We start from the raw sequence: 25622 nt of genomic DNA on the forward strand, positions 1-25622 counted from the left end.
AAAAATCACGTTTTTAGCTTGTGGACCCTATAGAGGTCACAATTTTTATCCAATTTTGTTGAAACTTGAAATATAAGTTTATAACCCAAAGATCTCGGTTCCTTTCGATATTCGCACATATCGGACCGTAACTTCCTGAATTATGGCCCCTGATTGTACGAAAAATCGCGTTTTTATCTTGTGGACCCTATAGAGGTCATAATTTTTGTCCGATTCAAAAAAAACGTATTATTATATCACCGTTACACCCTAAGGATGGCTGAGTTCGAATTTCGTGAAAATGGGCCCAAAATTGAAAGACAAAATGGCCGCTGTTTGTTCTCAAATAGCGTAAAAGTATGGTACATCAAGGTTGTGGACACTATAGAGGTCACAATTTTTATCCGATTTTGTTGAAACTTGAAATGTAAGTTTATAACCCAAAGATCTCGGTTCCTTTTGATATTTGTGCATATCGAATTGTAATTTCCTGAATTATGGCCCTTGATTGTAGGAAAAATCACTTTCTTTTTAGCTTGTTCTCTATCCTTCTCTCGAAAATGTGGGCGTATCGTGCCTGGCAGCCGCTGATTTTCTGATATTGATGAAACTTGAAATGTAAGTTTATAACCCAAAGATCTTGGTTCCTTTCGATATTCGCGCATATCGGACCGTAACTTCCTGAATTATGGCCCCTGATTGTACCAAAAATCGCGTTTTTAGCTTGTGGACCCTATAGAGGTCATAATTTTTGTCCGATTCAAAAAAAACGTATTATTATATCACCGTTACACCCTAAGGATGGCTGAGTTCGAATTTCGTGAAAATGGGCCCAAAATTGAAAGACAAAATGGCCGCCGGTCGTTCTCAAATAGCGTAAAAATATGGTACATCAAGGTTGTGGACATTATAGAGATAACAATTTTTATCCGATTTTGTTGAAACTTGAAATGTAAGTTTATAACACAAAGATCTCGGTTCCTTTCGATATTTGCGCATATCGAATTGTAATTTCCTGAATTATGGCCCTTGATTGTCGGAAAAATCACTTTCTTTTTAGCTTGTTCTCTATCCTTCTCTCGAAAATGTGGGTGTATCCTGCCTGGCAGCCGCTGGTTTTCTGATATTGATGAAACTTGAAATGTAAGTTTATAACCCAAAGACCTTGGTTCCTTTCGATATCCGCGCATATCGGATTGTAAATTTCTGAATTATGGCCCTTGATTGAACAAAAAAATCACGTTTTTAGCTTGTGGTCCCTATAAAGGTCACAGTTTTTATCTGATGTAAAAAAAATGTATGAATATATATCAAGAAGTACACACTAAGATCTTGGATCCTTTTGATAATCGCGGATACCCGCACTTAACTTCCTGGATTATGGCCCCTGATTGTTCGAAAAATGGCATTTTTAGCTTGCGGATTCTCTGGAGGTCACAATTTTTTTTTCCGATTTTAAAAACCGTTTAAATATTTCACCATTCCACCATAATGAAGGTTGAATTCGAATTTCAGGAAAATCGAAATGAAACTGCCCAACAAATGGACACTCTTTGTACGCAAATTGTGTAAAAGTATGCAATAAGAAGGTTGTCGATTTTCTAGAGGTCACAATTTTTATCCGATTCTGATGAAACTTAAAACATATCTTTATATCACAAAGATCTCAGTCCCTTTTGATATTTGCGCATTTCAGACCATAACTTTCTGGATTATTGCCCCTGATTGTACAAAAAATCCTGTTTGTTTTTAGCTTGTTCTCTATCCATCTCTTGCAAACTGTGCGTATCCTGCCTGGCAGCCGCTGGTTAGTGTCTTGTAAATCCTTTCATCATTGACAAAAGCTGTGGGCGTATTTTTTGTTGCCTGGCAAGCTATCTTTTGTTTTTAGAATAATTGAAAGTCCTGGCACTTGCTTTGATGTTTCTTCAGTTTTCTTAGCATGCACTATTCTATTTCTGCTTTGGCAAATAAAGTTTGTGTCTTGCACTTAAATGAAAAGAAGCCTTATCTTGCTGGTTAATTATTACTTTTGCTGTCAACTCTCAAGCTTGCTAAAATATTTGTTTCATTAAAGGCTTGTCAGATGATGTGAGAGCAGATTTTCAGGTGATGAAAGATGTAGCTACACATACACGTATTGCTCCTGAAGGTCGATGTAAAAGACTCATTGATTTTATCAATATCATGAACAGGTAACGTTTTAAAACTAATAAACAGTAATCGCCACACCCAGAAGACTGGTTCACAAATTGCTAGTTAGTCTGCATTGATGTGCTTTTAAAGACTATAGATTTGTGGATCATAAATTCGAAATAAGAGTAGGGTGTAGCGTTGCTGTCCGGGCAAACGTTTTCCTAATAACACTCTTAAGATGTATGCCGATTTATAAAATCGTGTGAATATATCAGCATTACACACAAAGATCTTGGTTCCTTTTGATAATCACGCATATCCGAACGTAACTTTCTGGATTATAATGGCCCCTGATTATTTTCGCTTATGGATTCTCTAGAGGTCACAATGTTTTTGCTTCTTTTTCCAATTTTAAAAACCGTTCGAATATATCACCATTCCACCATAATCAAGGTTGAATTCAAATTTCAAGAAAATCGAAATGAAACTACCCGACAAAATGGCCGCTCTTTGTACGCCAATTGTGTAAAAGTATGTAATACCAAGCTTGTGGACCCTCTAGAGGTCCCAATTTTTATCCAATTTTGATGAAACTTAAAACATATCTTTATATCCCACAGATCTGTCCCTTTTGATATTTGCAGACCATAATTTTCTGGATTATGGCCCCTTATTGTACAAAAAATCGCATATCTTACATGGCAACCACTCTTCTAATTCTTTTTGCCGTTTCAGGAATCCGAAAGTTCAATCAGAAATGACTGGCTGGGGATTAAAATTTGCGCCTGAATTACTCAACCTTACTGGACGAGTTTTACCTCAGGAAAAGATTAAACAGTTAGATGCTGAAGTAAGTTCATCAATAGTTTGGTTATATTCAGTTCAATTTACTTTGAAACTGTCACACAAATAAAATATGAAAAAGCAATCAACATATGTCTCCCATTACAAATATCATATAATCAGTTACCTAATCAGTTTGTGAGTAATGGAGTAATATTAAAGGACAATATTGGTGTCCGTCATTATCACATGTGATAGAACTGGTTTAATACATTCCAAATATAATTTTAACACAGAGATCATTGCTACGGGAGACGTCTAACAAGCACGTGAAGAAACGGGAAGTGACGCCAAACATGAGTTGTCCTTCTATATAACTGACTGAAGTAACGAGCGATAATAGACAAACGATCGAATTTCATTTCACTGATAATTCCGTTGAAGTTGAAAAGTTATTGTATGGTACGGTGAAAGGGTATCTCACAATTCAAAAATAGAATTGGCTGTCACTATGAACACGAGAAAATAGAAAACCCCCGTGCATTCCCCTGTTTTTATTCATTCTGTTCTTAATAAAAAAATTGGTAATGTACAGACTTTTTCTAATTTGTTCGTTATCTTTTATCTACTGACAGCCAATTCTTTTTTTGAATTGTCAGATATCCTCTCATCGTCTCGTATAACAACTTTCATCTTCAACTGAATTATCAGTGAAATGAAATTCGATCGTTCGTTTGTTATCGCTCGTTACTTCAGTCAGTTATATAGAAGGACAACTCGTGTTTGTCATGTTTGACGTCACTTCCCGTTTCTTCACGTGCTTGTTACACATCTCCAGTAGCAATGATCTCTGTGTTAAAATTATATTTGGGATGTATTTAACGAGCTCTATCACATATTTTATAATGACCGACACCAATATTGTCCTTTAAGGGTATTTTTCTCTTTATAACCTCTAATGTCTGTGAAGTGTATCCGTCTTTGGTGGAGGGGGTCAGGGGGTGTGTGTTAAAAGGTATCTGGCACCTTTGACAACTCACTTATTTGCTTCGGATCAGAATTCTCTTGTGCATCTTTTCATGTAGTTGTCATATTTCTAAGCCAATAAAAATGGTCCATTATTGCCATGATAAAACAGTTTATGATATGTGACACAGTCACTAAAACGACATCCACTATTATTCACCCTGTGCAATGGACTTGGTCACTTCCGACATCTAAATACCACAGCTTTCTGTGAAATCCGTCATCATTTTCATGTCCCGATTTATTTCCTTATTACTTCAGCCAAAAAAGTTCTGAGTAGTCTGTATTCTGAATATTCCGAATTACATCAATCAGCGGTCTGGTTACACAATTTGTATTGAATTAACATTGTAAAATCCATCCTTCAATCAGTGGGTGTTAACCAACAAGCAATTACCAATCAAATATCTGCGAGCATAAAACATGTGTCGGTCTTTGTTGATTACCTTGATAACTTTAAGGGGGTGGACAGTAGAAAATTTCAGTTTTTTTAATAATTGAGGTAAAGTCACCATTCTTACACATCTAAGAACACATCCATTGAGTATTACAAAAACGGCCGAAAAATTTTCCTGGGGGTACCTGTTGCTATGGAAACGGCGGCCATCTTGGATTTCTGCATATAATTTTAGTCATCCAGTTTCTCAGAAACTATTCAACAGAATGTTTTAAAATTAAGCAGAGAGGTTACTGACATGTTCCTTTGTGCAATAGGCAAGTTTCATTACAAAATAATAATTAGAAAGCAAGTTATACACATTTTAATGTTAACTTCAAAATTCTTTCACGTGTCACAGTTGCTATGGCAACAATATATCAGGAACTATTTTGCAGATTTCAATAAAATTCTCCTATTGCACAAAGTTATTATATAGGAAGTTATATTCCAAGTTTCAAGAAAATCTGACGATAACTTTCAGAGATATAGCATGACTAAAATTGGTAACTCTAGAAAAAAACTGTTTTGAGAAATCAACAACTGAAGTTGGAAGTATTTCATTAGAACAACTTACGCCGATCTTTTCAATTCATTTATTTAATATTAATAAACTGACTTTTAATATATATATTTTCTAATGTATTTCTTATCAATATACAGTATTTTCTTATTTTATTTCTTGTGTGTAAATTTACAACCGAACATTGACATAGGAATAGATGTTATTCAAAACAACCATAACTATATAATCACTGACAGCAGGCCTACCTGGTAATGGTATTGCAACCATACCACTACTAGGTCTAGCAGACGAATATTCATCTTCATTTTGTTTATTATGAGTGTCTGTCATACTTATTTAGTCATCTAACAATTTCAAACGCATTTTATTTGAAAATCTTCAAAAATATTGATAAACAGTGACGTACGGTTCAGTAATATAGCAACCAGGATTGATTTGGGACATGAGCTTAGTGCGCATGCCTATTGACCTGACCTAGAGGATTGCCCGCTTCTGATTGGACACTTCACCATTGACCTATGTGACCGACCAATCAAATAACGTATTCTCGAAATAACCTCATTAGGTATGCAAAACTTGTTCTTGCTTGCTATTTTTATCTCAATACAGAAGAAAGGTTTCAAGACACCCCCATAAAACGTCATTTCCTTTCAATAGGGGGGATCCCAAGCTTTCTAACAGTATCCAACATGGCGACAGTTTACCGGTCGGAAGCCGAGTATTTCACGTATGAAATGCCTATTGTTTTTAGATTTATATCAATAGTTTTAGCGGAATTAGGGCAAAATAAAAAAGGGTGGGATCATTCAGAACCAAATTTTGTAGAAATAAAGAAGAATTTTGTAAAAAAAATGACTGGTATGTGTTCCTAAATAGTGTTACTCGCAGATGATCATAAAACCTCAAAAACGATTTTATTGTTAAAATTCACCAAATGAAGTGCGAACGACGGCCTTAAATCTCTTTTAAGAGAGCACTTGGTATTTCATGTGAGTTTCTCACGTCAAATACAGGGACATTATATATAAATTGCCGAGATGGAAAATATTATAATATTGTGTTCGTCATGTGTGATCGTCCTGCAAAGCGTGCCTGTACAGATTTGACATTGGATGTCAAGCAGCATATTATAGCAGATTTTGAGAAAGTTCCATGACCTATGCAGAAGGAATTAGCCATTAAGTATTCAATAGATCGTTCTTATAGGGCAACTCGTAACTATGTAGGCTGTCCTTGCATTAGTGCAGCACCATACAACACAAATGAGTTTTTAAATGCAGAAAACAATTAGTAAAAACTGCAAAAAAAATTAAGAAACCATATTATAATAGACAGGCACTATCGTACTGTGACCCATAGTAATCAATTTTTTTCATTGACTGAAACACGTCTGACGCACGAGTGGTATGTACGCACACTAAGTAAAAACGTAAAAATTTTATGTAATGAAATTTTGAAGTACAGAAAGGTTTATAATATTTTAACTTCTGGGTATTCGAAGGTGCATTAAAAAAATACTTCCGGTATTTGAGGTACATTAATACTTATAGTATTGAGACAATTGAGTATTCCGTCATGCTGTATAATCGAGCATATAATTGTATCGATCGCATACGATGTCGGAAGTGACGGTCCACTGTAATACATTTTTATGATAAGAATGTAAACTTTGCAGTTTCTATTAAATACTTCAAAACAACACATTTCAATAAAGATGCTGTATAATCGAGCATATAATTGTATCGATCGCATACGATGTCGGAAGTGACGGTCCACTGTAATACATTTTTATGATAAGAATGTAAACTTTGCAGTTTCTATTAAATACTTCAAAACAACACATTTCAATAAAGATTTGAAGATAGAATTTACTGTTTCTATGCTTCACAGTTCATTAAAGAATGATAGCGAGTTTGCTTTTTAAAACTATTTTTGCACTACACATTTCAATGAACCATTTAAAGTAGAGGTTGTTGTATATAAATGTATATAATCTTGACATCAATTAAGAAGTAATGATTGAATTTCATCTAATTAATATTTATTAATTTAGTTGCAATATCGTCAAGAAGAATGTGATTGGTCAAGGGATATGAGAGGCAAGAAATTACTCTGTGCTGTTAATTTGAACAATTGGGTTGCGATGTCCACAAAGAGAGACAGTGGTGCTGCTTATGACTTGGTGCAGACATTAAATCGTGTTGGTGGTCCAATGGGAATGAGAATTGATCAACCCACAATGTAAGTTGCCATTTAAGTTGATGGTAATTCAGATATTTGAGATCTGTTGTAGTAAAGGCCTTGCTCCATCACATCACTATGTTCATATTATCAGTTTTGTTTTAATTATTAAACAATGTTTATATTTTGGAGAATAAAACTGCCTAAATGTGTGTTAAAAGTCCTTAAAAACCTCTACTTTAGGGACCGAGCAACTAACACAATATACATGATACGTTTTCAAACCTGTCAGTCGTCATCTGAAAATGGAGACAGGTGTCACAAGCTGTATTATACCTTGTCTGGATAAAACCAGACTTTTATTTTATAAAAATAAAGTGTTGGTGCTATTTACCTTTCGTTATCAAGTACAGCAGGTGGGTCATGCACTGTATAGACCTCTAAATGAATGGCAATAGATTATCAGGTCACCCAAAATTGACGTAAAATCTTGAAAGGGTTATCTGTCTGGATAGACGGTTTTAACTTCTACTTCCAAACAGCTCAATATTTTTTTGAGCTGAAATTTTGAGACAAGGTAAATACACCCTTTCTCTGTGTTTTGGTGCTTAAATTTCATACGTACATAGACTTTTATTTCTGAGACTGTTAAAATAGGGATGGTCCCTTTAAGCATGTTTGATTTTTGCAGGATTGATTTCACATGTAATTGTTTTTATATGACAGGTGTGAGTTACAGAATGATCGTAATGAGACTTACCTGGCCACACTTAAACAGAATTTAACACCAAATACTCAGATGGTTTTAGTTGTTGTACCTAATAACAAGAAAGATCGCTATGATGCCATTAAAAAATTTACATGTGTTGAACATGCAGGTACTGTTATCTTTTTTTCTCAAAATTCTATAGACAAGCCCATATAAACAAAGTAATCTCGTTCTCACATGCCATCACATTGCCTTTTTTTATACGCTCAGATTTGTTTCGAATCCCCGGTTGTACATGACAAGGAGTAGGGTCGCCTGTCCAATCTCGTGGGTTTTCTCGGGTCCTCCGGTTTCCTCCCACTGCTAAAGACCCCTATGCGCAAGCAAATTATTGAAATAAAGTTAAACCATATGTTAGTCCCGAAATGACTTTTTGTCGAGTGGACCTTAAACCCCATTTCTCTCTCTCTCTACGCTCACATTTTCCAGATTTATGCCCCCTTGGCCGAAAACTTTGTGAATAGATCTTGATCAAATTTGGTGTGAAGCATTACCTGTTATGATGATTTGCACATCTTGAGAGGTACATGTAACAACCTTTGTGAAAGATCACTGAAGTGAAGTTTTCATCATCATGTATGAGAAGTCTGAATGAACTGGCATCGTGCATAATATATTGTTGTGCTTTCATTTAAAAAGATTTCAGTTTTCTTGGAGGCGCAGAATGTACAGCAACATATCGTCTGTAATATGAATAGAATGAACAGGGGTATCGTTGACAACATTATCAATATGGGGAGAAACAGGCCTAGAATAAATAGTATTATTACGATAAAGAGATTTGGGGAATATTTCAGGAAAATGAATATTAAGTTTTTTTCCAAATCTGAATGAAATGGTGTTTAACATCCTACTGTTAGAGCTAATGAAGACGAGTGTACGCCATGCAGTGTGCTATGAGAGAAATTATTTCTTAATTCCAACTCAACGGTTCTTTTATGTGCATGGCAATGTATACATGGGAACTTGGGTTTTCTGTCCCATCCTAACGACTATACATTGTCCCTTGCTTTTTCAAATCTAGTAACCTGTTTCACTTAAGGTTGCTGAATATGAAATACTGTATCAGAAAAATTTTGCAGTACCTAATTATGATATTACATGTGCAAGGCAAGATTTTAAAGAAAATTATTTTTTTTTATGAAATTATCAATAGAAATAGGTATATTTATTCAATGAATATTTATTTTCAGTACCATCTCAAGTAGTAGTAGCAAGAACTCTGTCTAAAAAACAGATGTTGATGTCAGTAGCTACTAAAATAGCCATTCAGATCAACTGTAAATTAGGTGGTGAAGTTTGGGCTGTTGAAGTTCCAGTAAGTTGTGTGTTATGTTTACTTATTCTAATATCAATTGAAATATTTCCTATGTACATGTGGCCATAAAAAGAGCGGCAGTGGCTGAGGGAGTAAGACATTGGCTTGCTAACCTATAGGTCCCATGTTCGAGCCCAGTGTTGGCCGAGAAAGCTAATTGGGAATTCTACCAACCAATCCTGTGTTAGAAGGTGCCAACCATCATGGTTCCATTTGCAAGAGGTGCAGGACAAGGGAGGGTCTTGCAAGGGACAGTGTATGTCATTTGGATCGGACGAATTACTAATAACTGATTGTTATAGCCAACATGAGAATGAGTTATTTTAGAATTAATATTTTTTGTCAAATAGTACCAGCCATTTCCAACTGGGTGATTACCCCATCCAATAAATGAAAAGTTTTGTATTTACAGGACTCCATTCCTTTCTATTTTATTTTCAAAATTGTCAAATCCTTGAATTTATCAACAGCTGACGAAAGTGATGGTGATTGGAATTGACACTTATCATGATTCTTCATCAAAAGGAAAATCTGTTGGTGGTGTAATTGCCAGTTTAAACAACAATTTAACTCGATTCTACTCGACAGTGACACATCAAACTGAACATCAAGAATTAATTGATGGCCTGGTCTGCAGTATGAATGGTTTGTAATTATTTTTATATGCCCACATTCCTGACTATAACTTGTAATTATCTTTAGTTGATATTTTTTATTGCCCAAACTCGAACGATCAAAATGACAAAACTTATCATCCTATCTGTATGAAATTTATATGCATTATTTGAATTAGTAAAACGAAAAAGCCTTTCGAATTTTAACAATTTCTGTAGATTACTTCCAGAGTTAAGGCCCTTGTTTTAGTTTTTAGAACCATGTGAACCATCAAATGATGAAAATTATGTCATCTGTATGCCCCTAATTACCTACAAAAGAATAAATTTGCGACAATGCTTGTCAATCGCTCGGACGATTTAGCTGCTGTGGGCGTATGTTTCGTTGCCAAGCAACCTAAATTATTTAACGGGAGTTGATTTCAAGCAAGCAAGTTTATAACAACCAAAGTTAAGTAGTTTGATCATAATCGAAGGAATTCGTTTAAAATTTACAACGGTTCAGACTGTAGATGGTATACAAAATTTGACAGTTTAGGTACTTGTAAACTATTAAGGAGAAGCAAATGATCGGTAAATATATATTTTTTTACAGGTGCCTTGCGTAAATATCATGAAGTTAATGGTCAGTTACCTGAAAAGATTATTGTGTATAGAGATGGTGTTGGTGATGGTCAGCTTCCTGTTGTGTTCGGACATGAAGTTCCCCAGATATTAGAGGCATTGAAGAAAGGGGGTGGTACCAATTATAGGTAGGGGTTTAATTCTAGATCAAACGATAACTGGGTTTAACATTCTATTCCTGTCTTCCGACTGGACTGAAGACAGGCCGTGTGCTATGAGGGACATTTTGCCCAGACAGAGGTGCTACAACCTACTCTTACATAAAATTCCCACTGCCAAGGGATCTTTCACAAGCACTTCAATATGTACATTGGATCTCAGTTTTTCGTCCCATCTGAATGTCTATGGGGTTTGACAGGCACTCTGTCCTGCATCACTGACAAGGAGAGACCACGTCGAAAAATCCTGATGAACTGTGTCCTTTTAACACAGATCGAACACGGGACCTCTAGGTTAGTGAACCAAAAATAATGTCTTATTCACTGAGCCACTGTGGCTCACAGACCAACGACTTCACATTATTGGAGAATAAAGGATTAAAGAATTGTATTAAGTTAAAATTTATATAGTTTTATTTGTATTGTATTACATTGGAGCCGACAATAAGATTAATAAAATTCAAAATGGATGGAAATATACTTTATAGTTGTCGGACAATCCTTTACAGAAATCTGACATATCTTATAATTTTTCAGTCCCAAGTTGGCTGTGATTGTTGTCAAAAAGAGAATTAATGCTCGATTCTTCTCTAAGGGTGGACAAGGTCTGAGTAATCCCACGCCAGGAACTTGTATAGATAGTGAAGTTACTAAACCAGAATGGTAAGAATACAGCATATTTGCTTATTTTGTGTGGCAAACTGAAAAAAAATGTCTTGCAAATCTCTCCAACCAGAAGAAATATGGTCCTGATTGTACGAAAAATCAGGTTTTGTTGGGGTTTTTTAGCTTGTTCTCTATCCATCTCTTGCAAAATGTGGGCGTATCTTGCCTGGCAACTGCTGGTATATTCCTTGTATGAGGAGAGGGATGATACAGTCTATGCCTGTTCCCTGATCCCTTATCATAAATTTGAAACAAAATATTGTTTACAAAAAGAAACATGACTAACCCCACGAGTTCCATTCAATGCCAAGAACGATTCTAGCAGTAACCGTGTAAATGTCAGTTTTGAATTTGAACTAGAACTGCTATGGTAAACTAATAGCACCCTAGTGTGAATCGGTTATTGCTATAATACTTAAATGTTTATACTTTGTCTGTTAACATGTCTAAAATTCAGATGTTTGACATTCCGTTTCAGGTATGATTTCTTCTTGGTATCCCAATCTGTTCGACAAGGAACCGTAACTCCAACACATTATAATGTAATCTGGGACCAAACTGGATTAAAACCAGACCATATGCAAAGATTGAGTTACAAATTGACACATCTTTATTATAATTGGCCGGTGAGTTCTCTTTATAGGAATGGGATAATCTCTACATTCATATTGTGTTCAGCTGTTGCAAACGGAGTGACTTAAAGATACATTATGGGAGATTCAATAACGAGTTGGCAGTTCCCACTATAATAATTAAAAACTAGATAACGTAAAGGCAATTTGCTGAAAATTTCATTCAAATTGATCCACTATGAACCAAGAACTAAGCGAATAAAATTTCTGCCTATCCTCGGTCATCTTTACTAAAGTCAGTACGATAAACCGCATAGTCTCGATTATCCATTTAATCGAGAAGGAAAGTTATGCAGTAAATCGGCTCACAATCCATTTAAGATCGCAGGCTAGCGATGCCATCTAGAGTTGATTATGGCCTGGATAAGTTAATTAATGTCTAATTAATAATTTAGATAACATTTCAGTCCCAATGAAAGACCTGCAATAGACAGATTTAGCTCTTGCATAATGTATGTTTAATATTTGCTGATAAGTAATTCAGCCCTTTATTTTGACCAAAAAAAGAGATCCCACTCCTAAGGGTTAGAAGTATTTGTTATCATCTGATTTAATAAAATTTATACAGTGTTGTTGGTCTGAGACAAAGAATCGCATTGATTTAAATCAGTTTCTGATAATTGCAGTCATTGCCCTTTATCAATTTGAAAAATTTGTGAATGCTTAAAAGCCATTTTTGATGAAGTGTCTATTTTTATTGTCCAATAAAATCTCTCCCGGATGTATTGAAATCGTAGTTCAATCCATTTTGTTGATCAAAATATGTGATGGGACAGTCCATTGTTTTGATCTTCGGACAGTGATTAAATGTATTATAAAATAGCAAAATTATTTTTTGTCTGTTGCGTGGTTCAACAGATGATAGATTTTACATGTGGTGTTTACCCAATGTTTGTGTTTGTAGCTATTTTGGATAGCCTAGTTTCTCACACAATAGTTTTTCTGCCATATTCTGCTATTCTCTGGATAATCGCTCATGACAAATTTGGCGAGTTGTGATGTAATGAAGCTGTGATTATCATTATACACTTGAACATATTTAGAGCTTTGATTAATTGGTGGAGTTGTGGGGGTGGGGGGTACTGACTGAATCGGTTAAAGCATGCGCTTTAAATAAAGACTGTCATTGAGTCAAGTGGCGTAGTTTTGATTCCCTGCTTGTACATGACAAGAAGTTGAGTGGCCTGTCCAACCTGGTGGTTTTTTTCCAGTTTCCTCACACTGTTAAAGAATCCTACCGGCAAGCAAATTCATTAAATAAAATTGAACCATGTGCTAGTCCTGAACTAATCTAGTTTGTGTCTAGTAGACATTAAACCCTATCTCTCTCATCCCAATTGATTTGTCCGGCTGTTATGGACTGGTTGTTAATGTCGGACAGGGATTTATCACAGTCCAGCAGTGTTTAAACTCAGTATCATCCATGAGTGATTCAATGAATAGGGCTAAACATATCCCATAAAGGAAGACCACAGGAGTAGACTGGAATAACCAAACGTCAAGACTGCCATTCAATTAGAAATTACAGTAAAAACAAACGATTGAATGTAAATCAGATTATATGCATTCATATTACGTTGTATGTATTGCGACCCATTAGTAGGACGTTAAACCCCATGTCATTTCCATCAGTATGAAATCCTGTTGAATTCAATATCTCATATCAGTTTCATGTAGAGTGTCTAGTGACTCACCCTTCAATTTTCTGTGATGTATTAAAATCCAGTGCTGCTTGTGGGTGTAGATTCATTTCTTCAATACCGGTATATGGTTTGAAGAAATTAATCTAAGCATCAAATATACACATTTTAAATGCATTTCAAAACTTTATATTTTCAGGGAACTATTCGTGTACCAGCACCATGTCAGTATGCTCATAAATTAGCTTTCTTAGTTGGACAATCACTTCATAAAGATCCATCTTTAGATTTAGCTGATAAGCTGTTCTTTTTGTAATGGGTGTACAAAGTGACAACGCATGTATGGAAGTGCCTGTTATTACATACAGTAGAAACATGAATTTTGTTACGTTTACAACTGTTGAATTATTTTAAGTTGATTGTTATTGGAAATAAATCCGAGATGGATTACCAAAGTGTTCTTAAAAGTGTAATTGTTTGTTAAGAAATAAATGTTTTAATGATAGAGTTTCATATGTTGAAACTTAATTGTGTTCATGAATGAAGCTAGACAATTTTAAAATCTCAATATAATGATGCCTTTGTATAACTATTTCAAGTTTTTACTGTGTAATGCCTATATTTTTGCAGATGTTCAATTGGTGTATCTGAACATAACATGTAGTTACCTTTGTCTTGGTTTTTATTTTTCTATATTTTATAATTTGATTACCCATCAAGCAATATCATACCAACACTCTGAATTTTTCTTACTAGTAGTCATTTAAATTAATTGTTTCATTTGACTAAAACGAATCTGATAACTCCAATTGACATTCCAATATTTTTGTGACTTTGTACAGAAAAAAATCATGTTGGTCAGAAAAAAAGATGTTGTTATTCCATATAAACTGTTATCTTAAATTTTCTGTCAGTAAAGATTTTATAACATTCACCATTATTTTTCATACCTAAATAAAAATTGTTTGATGTTAGTCTTAAAAAGATTGACAAGATGTTAGCATTGTAGAATTTGTGCAGTTAATATTGTCTTCAATTAGAAGATTTAACATAGATATGTCTGTATTAAATTATTTGGAGAGGTAAAGATAATTTTCGTATGTCACATATTGAACAATTTTTGTTGTACTTTTGAATTATTTTATCAATGTTGGCTATAGTATTTTTTTCATAAATGGCAACTAAATGAGGTACAAAAATCATGTACTGATAATAAAATTTTATTTATAACAAAATTGATACATTTGAGTGTTTATAAGAAATAGAATTTGCAAGGTGACCAAGAGTGTATAAGAAGACAAGAGCTATAATTATTTTTAAGGAACTCCATGAAAAGCAGACAGAAATACAACTGTCAAGGCAAAACTTCCCACATGAGACACTGTATGGGGTTTGCCCAACTTCATGACACTGGTTGATGCTGGGAAGTAGGACTTTCAACCTCTAGAAATTATGTAGCCATATATTGTGCAAACTGCTTTATATTTAAGCCCCAGCTTCATCCAATGAGTGTAAAATACATTGAAATTAAATGGAACCATGTTAGTCATAGGCTGCAGTGCAGGGGGTGGGGGCATCAAATGGACAAAAAACCAGACCCAACTTTTCTAGAGTAAAATTTTGCGTAGAATACGTTTTCGAGATATTTGGGGCGAAGGTCAAATGGGTTCATTTGCACTGAAAGTGAATGCGCAGTCATTCTTGCATCATGAAAATATGCTGAAATTGATCGAAAGTAATCACACTTTCAATAAAAATGTAAACTTGCTAAATTCACCTTTGTTCTTTGTGACCCCAAAGGTCAAAAGGTCACATTTTCCGTTTTAGCACTAGGAAGAATTCAAGTAATAAATGTCGGGGTAAAATATAAAAACTAAAGCGAAACCTGTTCTAATTAATAATAGGAACATTTAAAATGTATCTTTAGGTGGTCTTGGCACCAAACTTTTATTTGGAACGTCGAAAATGGCCGACTTACAGAACCAAAACACTTTGAACCTGTTTCAAAAATATGTAAATACTGTTAAATCAAAATCTCCCCGAATTAGTTTTACAACGAATGCTATACATAATGATACTAGTTGTCTGAAAAAAAAATTGAATAGTTTCATACCTACTGATCAACAAGAAAATTCAAAATTGACCCACAAACTTGTGATGTTAAGCCAGATTTTTATTAGATACTGTTTCATATTTGATTGTAATGAATATAACAACCTTAAAAATCCAAAATTTAAACCATTTTTCAAAAGCAAGTATTGTTTGGTTTTCTAAAGCTAGTTTAGATAATTCTCGGTTTAATAGCGATGTTTAATTACAGTCTCGTGCGAATATTTATCACCTGGCGCAATCAATTGTTATCTGTATGACTTTAAACTTAGTTGTTTATTATGCTGTCCTCGGGATGTAACTTTACAACGAAATCTGATCTTTTGAAAAAAAGCAAAAAAAAAAAAAAAAAAAACCCAAAACGACTTGGTTGTTTAAATTTGTCTAAATTAATATAAGTACCGGTAATATAGAGTATTGTAGCTGTAGGCTATTTCGAAGGGTTTGACTTGACTCAATTTTCAAGACACGTGACCCGCTCCGTGTTAACCTTAATTCGTATCACTTCCGGTCCTAGTGTAGGCCCTATCATAGATAATACGGTATTATCTATGGCCCTATGGACTACTCTGAAAATTGTGGTTTATTTCAATAATAACGCCATAAAATGACCTATTTAGTGACACTGGAGGCTTTGTAGGATAAGTCCCGTCTGCGAGGAAAACAAAACTTTTGGAAGTAAGTATTGTGAGATGATCGAGAAAGAAACATGACATTGTCTTCCGGGTGACATTATCAATACTATAGGCTAGTATACTATTATACACATGGACTCCATGGTATACTATTACTAGTGGGACTGGGGTAGCATATGTCCTAAATAGAGCGGGTGTCCCAATAGAGCCACCCATCCATAACATTTTCATTTGAATTGAGGGAATGTATACATGCTCGGTGATCAAGAAGAGTGAAAATTTGTTTCAGCCGTTAGGAATATACAGAGTTTTCCCATCTCATCTTTGAATAGGAGCAACATAAATATAAGTATGGATTCTGGATCCAGTCTTAAGTTCCAATGCCGTGTACAGTCCTTAATCAGGCCTCGAAATGTTGAAAAAAAAACCTAACTACCTGTCGCAAGCATGAAACTTTTTTCGTACTTGTCGCTTCAGTGACTAAACTGTCACTGTCAATTACCTAATAGCAATCACGTCACACATTATCCATAAATACACGTTCATAAATTGCTTTAATTGGTCCTTCCTTCAATATCAGAAGGCCTCCCCCCCCCCCCCAAATAAAAATATGGTTAGAATTCAGAAGTTGGTTGTTTCCGATTCTTCTTGATGTTAAATACAGGATGGTCAAGACATGGCTCGAATCAAAAACAAAAGAAGACAACCCCGTACTTAGGTCTGCTCTGGACGAAATGAAAAATGTCAGCAGTAGATGGAGTAATCAAATTAGATATGTCCTAGAGGAGACTGGACTGGGTGGGTTGTATGAACAACCTATCTCTCAGTCTTTCAATACAGACGCTTTTCTACAGATGTTCAAAGAAAGATTGAGGGATATTTTGTTCAGTCTTGGAAATATACTGGAAAAGGAAGAACTGTTAGGAACCTCTGTCAAATAATATATCTCATAAATCGATTAATTTAGGCCAAAACCCCGACCTGCAAGTAATTTACAACCATCAACCTGTGAAATTATCATATCGTCATATTATTAATTAACGTATTATCACGGTATCGTCAAGAGTCAAGAGTCAAGAGAATTTAACTGGTTAAAAAATGAGAATAGTTGAGAAAATTTTGACCATTTGATTAACCAGTTAGGAATATACATGTGTATTGAATAAGTAGGAATATTTTCATTGAAAAATGCCCCATTTTTGTTGCCGGGAGCGCTAGTTGATTCCTCCTGTGATGGAAGGCCACGAGACACATTGGTACAGAGTGACAAAAGTGAAATTCATGAAAGCTGCTTTTTTTGAATTTTGGATTTGTTGTTCCAGGTAAATTATTTTACCTTGACTCCGAACTTGAACATTTGGCACACTACATGTACATATTGATTAATGAACATAGCACTCCCAGCACCCGGCCAGAAAGTCTATTATACCAGCCCATTCCAGACTCCAGTGATGGCGTGACGGCCTGTTAAAGCCACCGGCCACATACAACATGATCGGTCCAATACCCCCCCCATATAATGTTCAGCAGAAAAGGGTTTTTTAGACGAATTGGACATGATCGGTCCAATACCCCCCCATATAATGTTCAGCAGAAAAGGGTTTTTTAGACGAATTGGACAAAATTATTTTTTTCATTTCTGACCGGTGGCCCAATCCGCTCCTGTTTCTTCCACAAGGATAAGAGGATCTTTAAAAATTGTACCAGCGGATAAGTGGAAGATGAAACACAGGTTCTTCTCCATTGCTCCGCCCACAATGTTCTTCGGCAAAAGTTTAAAGTCACCACATTAAAACTAGTTTAAATGATTCAATAATGCATATACATGTATATAATGAACCCCGATAAATGCACACATGTACAAGATATTGCAACGTTTGTATATGAAATGTTTAAAAATAGACATTAAATACATTTACCATTTGCTATATACATTTGTAAGGCCTAATACAAGCAGTATTAATATAATTTAATATACTTTTAGAAATCTCTGTAAATCTTACATATTCTATGTTATTTCTTGTTTAGTATTGTATTGTATTGTAATTTGTTTTGTATGCTTTACCATACTTGTATACCATGCAATTGTGTAATAAAGCATTATCATCATTATAGCATACACCCATATAGTATATATACATGTATGCAGACACCTAGCCATACTTTTACGTGGAATCAGGTCACATGGCTTGCTGTCTAATTTATTTAGATAATTACATGTATGTGTAGGTAGACACATCATAATACTATAAAATAGTGTCAAACATATGAAAACAAGCTTATCCAGATGGTGTGAAATTCATTGTTATAAAATTGGCTGTGATTTTACTTACAACATTGTGACTGTACGACAGAGCTAAGTGTAAATAGTGCAAATGGCGACTTTCGCAGCATTTCCATGATAAATTCTTGCATTTGGAAAGGAATAATTAAATGTACTGAAGTGATAGGTGAATATAGTGGTCTTAAGTCAATTTACAATGTACCAATGATTACTGAACATCAAGTAAAATTTAGTCCACTGTCGCAAGTGACAATATAGACAGGCAAACATTTCGAGCCGTGAGTCCAAGACCCGTAAATGATACAGGATTCACCCAAAATGAAACCAAACTCCTAATAATAAAACAGAAAAAAAACCCAGCTATGAATAAATGAAAGGCAGAAGAGAAATGATGTGACCAATCAATCTTATTCTTTATTGTTGTGGTTTTTATACACCCACGTGGAAATGTGGTCGTACTTGTAATATTGCCGCCGTCAGTCTTCCACAAAATTTGTGTGACAGACTACATTTATTATCTGATCAGTTTGAAATTTATATATTGTTTACATTACTATTAGTGAGACGAAGAAGCCTATTTATTTTTTAACAATTTCCGTTAATAATAACTTCTCTAGAGTTATGGTCCTTGTTTCGCTGTGTTTAACCTTGTGAATGCTCTGACGACTAATGTTATTCTTATTATCAATCTGTATTAAATTTACACATGTTATTTGAATTAGTAAAACGAAGAAGCCTATTGAATTTCAGCAATTTTCATTTATAACTTCTAGAGTTTTGTCTCTTGTTTCACTTTGTTGAACCCTGTGATCTGTATTCAATTTGCAATATATAAATTAGCAAGACAAAGAATCCTATTGAATTTCCACAGTTTCTGTTGATAAGTTCTACAGTTATGACCCTTGTTTTACTTTGTTGAACCTTGTGAACATTTGATCTGTATAAAATTGATACGATATCAGTATCTTGTAAATCTTCCTTTGGATTACCTACAGAAGTATTAATTAATATGTGACAACCCTTGTCTAGTGCTAGGATAATTTAGCTGCTGTGGCATATGTTTCATTGCCTGGCAACTTATCTTTATGATGGCTATGGCCTGGCAATTGAGTCATAACGAAAGGGTTAAAGGGTGATAATGCTATAAATAGGTTAAAATAAATACTGTAGATTAGAATAAATAGATTAAAATTAAGTGTACCTTAAACATGCATTATGCAAGAGCTAAATCTACCTATTGCAGGTCTTTCTTTGGGCCAGAAATGTTACATAAACTATTAATTAGACATTAATAAAAAGACCTTAATCATCCGCCATCTTATGTGGCGGATTTTCTCTGGATTTGAATCCAATTTGCTGTGCTTAACGCTCATTGATGATTTAATCCACAAATAGATAATCGAGACTAGGCATAAAATTCAAATGTTAATATATCGGTTCAGAGGGGGGCAATTTGACTGAAATTTTCAGCATATTTCCTTTACATTATCTAGTTTTTAACTATTATATAGAGAGGACGGCCAGCTCTTTATCTAATCTTCCATAATGTACATGTATCTTTAATAAATAAGGTTGGGTATGGTACTTGTAATATTCTTGAATAATAAATCTCCATTTTTTATCCCCCTACATGTATGTCTAGACCTCTATGCGCAAGCAAATTATTGAAATAAAATTGAACAATATGTTAGCCCCAAAATGACCTGGTTTGTCTCAAGTGGACATTAAACCCCATTTCTCTCTCTCTCTCTTTTATAAATTAGTGATATTGCTTCAGAACTTAAACTTGTTTGAAGAGAAATACATGTACTATCAATACACTGAACAATGCTACATGTGTCTCATTAGTTTGAAGACAGTGTGCACACTGAGAATCTTGTTTTTATATGGTGGCCCAGTAATAATTTTCAAACATCAATCTGCTTGAGGAAAATGTTTTGTTATTGGGTTGTTTCTTGTATGTTTTTGTTTGGTGGTACATGTGTGTAATCTCTGTTTCAAATGTGTGGGTAGTACATTACATTTAGATTCCTAGAAGGACAAATCTTTTTCCACCTCTGGCATTAAGCCAGTTAATATTTTAGTTGGCAATTTTCCAATGTGATTTGATTAACGGTTCTAAGAACTACATGTATCAATGTTTCATTTTCATTTTCTCAGAAAGTACAAATGAATTTAAACTTAGGTACATATATCTATTGGGAGATGCTAATTGTAGGTCGGTTGGGGAGGATTGGGAATATCCAGAGTCCACAATGACCGCTTTATATCAATAAGTATTTTGGTGAATGGTATCTCTAACTCTATTTATTTATTGTGGAAATATAATACAATGAAATTTTTACTTTCAGGTTGGCATGCTTGTACATGTAAAAGAGCTGTTATCAGGTGTAATTAAATTGCTTTTCTGGCAAAATTTCCCTTATATCACACTGTATGGCATACAACTGTATATATGTACGTGTACATGTATGTCTGTATTTATTAGTCCATTTGGTGCTGAAAAATAGGAAGTTAAATCCCATTTCATTCATTTATTAAATCTATTTTCGACTCAGACATATAAATATAATATATAGGTTACAATTCTATGGAATACAATTACTGCTTATACCAATCAAATTTCATCTTTTTAGGGTGTTGTAAATACTCCACAGCAAGCTATTATTATTAATCATTTGTGTTTAAGGTAAAGTGGTTGTTGATAACATTTTATCAAATTGCATCTTCTTTCAGCCTTTGTCATTATTAAAACCTAATCAAATCATTGCATATACTCCACAACAAGTTACCCATTAACCAATTAATCAATTTGTATTAATTTTCAGGTAAAGTGGTCTATTGAATTGAATGTTGTTATTAGCATTAAACTTTATAATCCTTAATTAATTTAGATTTCATTTAAGTATGGACATGTAATTAGAAGTACATGAATATTTTGTCTTATTTTATTTTCATTGTCGTCGCCCCCATCCGGGTGTGTGTGTGTGTGTGTGTGTGTGGATGGCTGAATGGTTAGCATGCGCACGCTGTATCATAAAGTCTGTCATTGAGTCGACTGGCGTGGTTTCGAATCCCCAGTTGTACGTGACAAGGAGTAGGGTAGCCTGTCCAACCTTCTGCATTTTCTCCGGGTCCTCCGGTTTCCTCACACTGCTAAAAACCCCTACGCGCAAGCGAATTATTGAAATAAAATTAAAAACCATATGTTAGTCCCAAAATGACCTAGTTTGTGTCGAGTGGACGTTAAACCCCATTTCTCTCTCTCTCTCTCTCTCTCGCCCCCATCCGTCCGTCCGGCATCCACAAGCAGGCTAAAATTTATATCGGATTGACTTTAAATTTATACACAGTGTTTAAGGCCATGAGATGAAGAAGCCTATTGATTTTCAGCTCTTTCCGATAATTATTGCTAGAGTTATGGCCTTTGATCATTTCAAAATATCTTGTGAATGCTCTAGAAGCTAAAGATAATATCTGATTGACTTCAAATTTATACACAGTGTTTGAGGTCATGGGACGAAGAATCCTATTGATTTTCAACGATTTCTGATAATTACTGCCAAAGTTATGGCCCTTGATCACTTTGAAAAATCTTGTGACTGTCCAGAGGCTAAAGTTATCATCCGATAGACTTCAGATTGATACACAGAGTTTAAGGTTTTGAGACAAACAAGTACATGTATATTGATTTTCAATGAATTTCGATAACTTGAACAGCTAAATCCATGATATTAAATATTTCGTATACTAAACTTTAGCATGGGGCAGAACTTTACAAAAACCAAACAAATTCTAATGAATTTCTGATAATTACTTAATGAGTTGTTACTCTTAATCAGATTTTAATGTATTATAAATATTTCATTACCGAAAAAAAGTAAAAATATATGACAACAGTTGTTGACTGCCCGGACGATTTAGCTGCTGTGGGCTTATGTTTCTTTGCCTGGCAACCTATCTTTTGTCATTGCTTGATAATGACTAGAGAAGCCTAGTCGAAACGTCGCTGCTCAGTAATTTTATTCTATAGAATTGTGACCTGTATATTCCAGTTCAATTACTAAATGCCATTGAAATAATTTATATAAATAGAAGCTTACTGGTAATCATTATTTATTTCAGAGAATACACTACAGAAAGAATAAATTGAAATTTGATAGCAAGTAAGACATGTCTGGAAAGACAAGAGGTCGAGCCAGAGGACGGGCTCGAGGTTCTACAGACCATGCGACTTCAAGAAGGCCTGGAGAACAGGGTTCAGAGGTAAGACTATAGATAATGACAGCTGATCTTGGAATAAAAACTGGTATTAACATGTGCTTCATACTGTACGACTAAAATTGTACCCAGTGACGGATCATGAGGTCGGCGGGCTCCGAGGCAGTGTAGCTGCCGGGCCCCAGTGACAAGATGACATCATATACTTAGTTCTAAGCAGTTATTGTCAATCTAGATTAGTAATCTGAATGAAGTTGTTGCAGATCGTATTTCCGAATAGTGCAGAATTTGTTTCATCAGGAATATACTTGGGGAATTAATCGAAGATTGTTTTTCTAATGGTTCACGGTTTGCGATTCTTGTTTGTCAATCGAGCTGGTCGAGTGAGTATAGGGGCCCTACGGAAATAATGGACAATTAACAGGACTGTTACCTGTCAACCAGAAATAATATTTCGGGTTTTGGGTTATGGAAACATTGTTGATCGCAACTTCCCGCTGCCAACCCACCCAACACGAAATCATTGATATCAATTTTTGTACGGGCACATAGAAATGTGATTGTATATTGTCGTCGCCACCGTCAGACCTGGATCCAAAATTGCCTGTGGACGCTCTAGAGCCTAAAGTTAATATTCAATTGACTTTAAGTTTATGCACAGTGTTTAAGATCATGAGACGAAGAAGCCTATTGATTTGCAGCGATTTCCGATAATTACTGCCAGAGTTATGGCCCTTGATCTTTTTGAAAAATCTTGTGGACATTCTAGAGGCTAAAGTTGATATCGGATCGACTTTAAATTTATACACAGTGTTTAAGGTCATGCAACGATAAAACCGGTTGATTTTCAGCGATTTCCAATAATTACTACCAGAGTTATGGCCCTTGAACACTTTGAAAGATCTTGTGGACATTGTAGAGGCTAAAGTTATATACACAGTGTTTTAGGTTATGAGATACAGAAGCCTAATGATTTTCAATGATTTCCAATAATTACTGCCAGAGTTATGGCCCTTGATTGCTTTGAAATATCTTATGGACACTCTAGAGGTTGAAGTTAATATCCGATTGACATTAAATTTATACACACTGTTTAAGGTCATGAGACAAAGAAGCCTATTATTGATTTTTAACTATTTTCGATAATTACTGAAAAGTCTTGTAGAAGCTTTTGAGGCTAAAGTTAATATCTGATTGACTTTAAACCTATACACAGTGTTTAAGGTCATGAGACAAAGAATCCTATTCATTTTCAACGATTTCCGATAATTACTGCCAAAGTAAAGGCCCTTGATCACTTTGAAAAATCTTGTGGACATTCTAAAGGTTAACGTTGATATAAATTGTTTAAGGTCATGAGACAAATAATCGAAACAAATTCTAATGTTTTCTGATAATTACTTCGTGGGTTATTACTCATAATCCATGTGTTGTAGTAAATGTTATCATTACTGACAAAAGAAAAAATATGTGACAACAGTTGTTGACTGCCAAGACGACTCAGTCTATCAATTTAGATAATGTAAGATATTTTGATGTTTGTTCAAAGAACAAAAAATAACAAATGCCATATATTTTATTTTGACAATATTGTTATGGTTTTGATTCTAGCCACAACCAGTACAGCAACCCCCTCCTGCAGGTGCTGGGGGACCACCACCTAGTGGTAGTGGTCGTGCAGCTTACAGGGGAGGGGCGAGGGAGCCCCGTCCTGGAATGGCTGGTGACATTCCTAGAGTACCTGTAGAACAAATGGCTGGTATGGCATTAGGAACAGGAGCTGCCAGTCAAGTACCCAGAAAGAGGTCAGATTTCCGTTATCAAGATCTAAGAACAAGACCGGCACATGTTACAAACAAACAAGGCAAGTGGTTTGCACCTCTTCTTTACCTTAAAAGGGAAATATCTTGTATATATGTTGCCAACAGGGCTTCCTTAAAGTAAATAACAGTTGCATGTACACCGTATCAAGACCAGATGTTAGCCGATTCTAATAAAAGAGCTTGTATAAAACATGCATTATGCAAAAGCTAAATCAGCTTGTTGCATGTCTTTCTTTAGGCCTGAAATGTTTTTATACGCCCACATTTTCATGTTGACGTATTATGCCGTCGCCCCTGTCCGTCCGAACATCCGTCTGTCCGTCCGTCCACAATTTGTTTGTTGACACTCTACAGGTCACAATTCTTATCCGATTTTGACGAAACTTGAAATATAGGTTTATCTTCAAAATCTCGGCTGCTTTCGATATTGGCATGTATCGTATCGAAACTTAATGGATTATAGCCCCAGTTTGTACAAAAAATCACGTTTTTAGCTTGTGCAGTGGAGGCGCCAGCCATCGGTGATTGGAGGGGCAAAGCTGGGGCAAAGTCCAAGGTTAAGGGGGCAAAGGCACGAGCTTCAACTAGGGGTAGGGGGCCTCCCCCAGAAAATTTTGAAAAACAGGTTGCCGGAAATGCAGCCTGGCAGTATTTCAGGCACTGATCGATGAGGTAAAGTGTCAAACGAACAGACTTGCGAATCACGATGAAGCCTACTCACGAGCATCAAAGTAGGGACTCCTCCCCCAGAAAATCTTGAAAAATAGACTGCCGGAAATGCTGTCTTACAGTATTCTGTCAGGCACCGATCGTCGAGATAAATCGATCTGCCCAGATACCGTTCGTCGCCGGATCACTAGTTTATATCCAACTAGAGAACAAAATGTCAAACGAACGGACTTGTGAACCTCAACGAATTAATGAATTCCCCTTGTGAGCGCCAAAGTAGCGAGTCCATTGGGGACCTCACTAAGAAAATTTTGAAAAATAGACTGTCGGAAATGCTCTACAACATGCAAGTGTATGACTGAGTTGGGATGTGGGATTTATTCACTGTAGATG

General features: G+C 35.2%; 2 protein-coding genes across 3 annotated transcripts in view; both read left to right on the forward strand.

Moving 5' to 3' along the window:
- LOC130010367 (piwi-like protein 1) overlaps positions 1-14717 on the forward strand; it is a 39274-nt gene extending 24557 nt beyond the window's left edge. The window contains exons 10-19 of the mRNA XM_050554314.2: positions 2057-2174; positions 2851-2965; positions 6940-7127; positions 7794-7945; positions 9030-9154; positions 9625-9799; positions 10364-10520; positions 11088-11213; positions 11695-11842; positions 13688-14717. Of these exons, the coding sequence (XP_050410271.1) occupies positions 2057-2174; positions 2851-2965; positions 6940-7127; positions 7794-7945; positions 9030-9154; positions 9625-9799; positions 10364-10520; positions 11088-11213; positions 11695-11842; positions 13688-13804 (1421 nt within the window). The 3' untranslated portion in view covers positions 13805-14717. The remainder of the gene's footprint in view (positions 1-2056; positions 2175-2850; positions 2966-6939; positions 7128-7793; positions 7946-9029; positions 9155-9624; positions 9800-10363; positions 10521-11087; positions 11214-11694; positions 11843-13687) is intronic.
- Positions 14718-16120: 1403 nt separating this feature from the next.
- Positions 16121-25622, forward strand: part of LOC126824883 (piwi-like protein 1) — a 38555-nt gene continuing 29053 nt past the window's right edge. The window contains exons 1-3 of one of the 2 annotated variants that reach the window (XM_050554303.2): positions 16121-16275; positions 22642-22782; positions 24349-24601. In XM_050554303.2, the coding sequence (XP_050410260.1) occupies positions 22690-22782; positions 24349-24601 (346 nt within the window). In that variant the 5' untranslated portion in view covers positions 16121-16275; positions 22642-22689. Of the gene's footprint in view, positions 16276-20530; positions 20702-22641; positions 22783-24348; positions 24602-25622 lie in introns of those variants that run through there. The other variant, XM_050554304.2, reaches the window with a different exon arrangement.

Source organism: Patella vulgata, chromosome 6, assembly GCF_932274485.2.
Source record: "Patella vulgata chromosome 6, xgPatVulg1.2, whole genome shotgun sequence".
Classification (NCBI taxonomy): Eukaryota; Metazoa; Mollusca; class Gastropoda; family Patellidae; genus Patella; species Patella vulgata.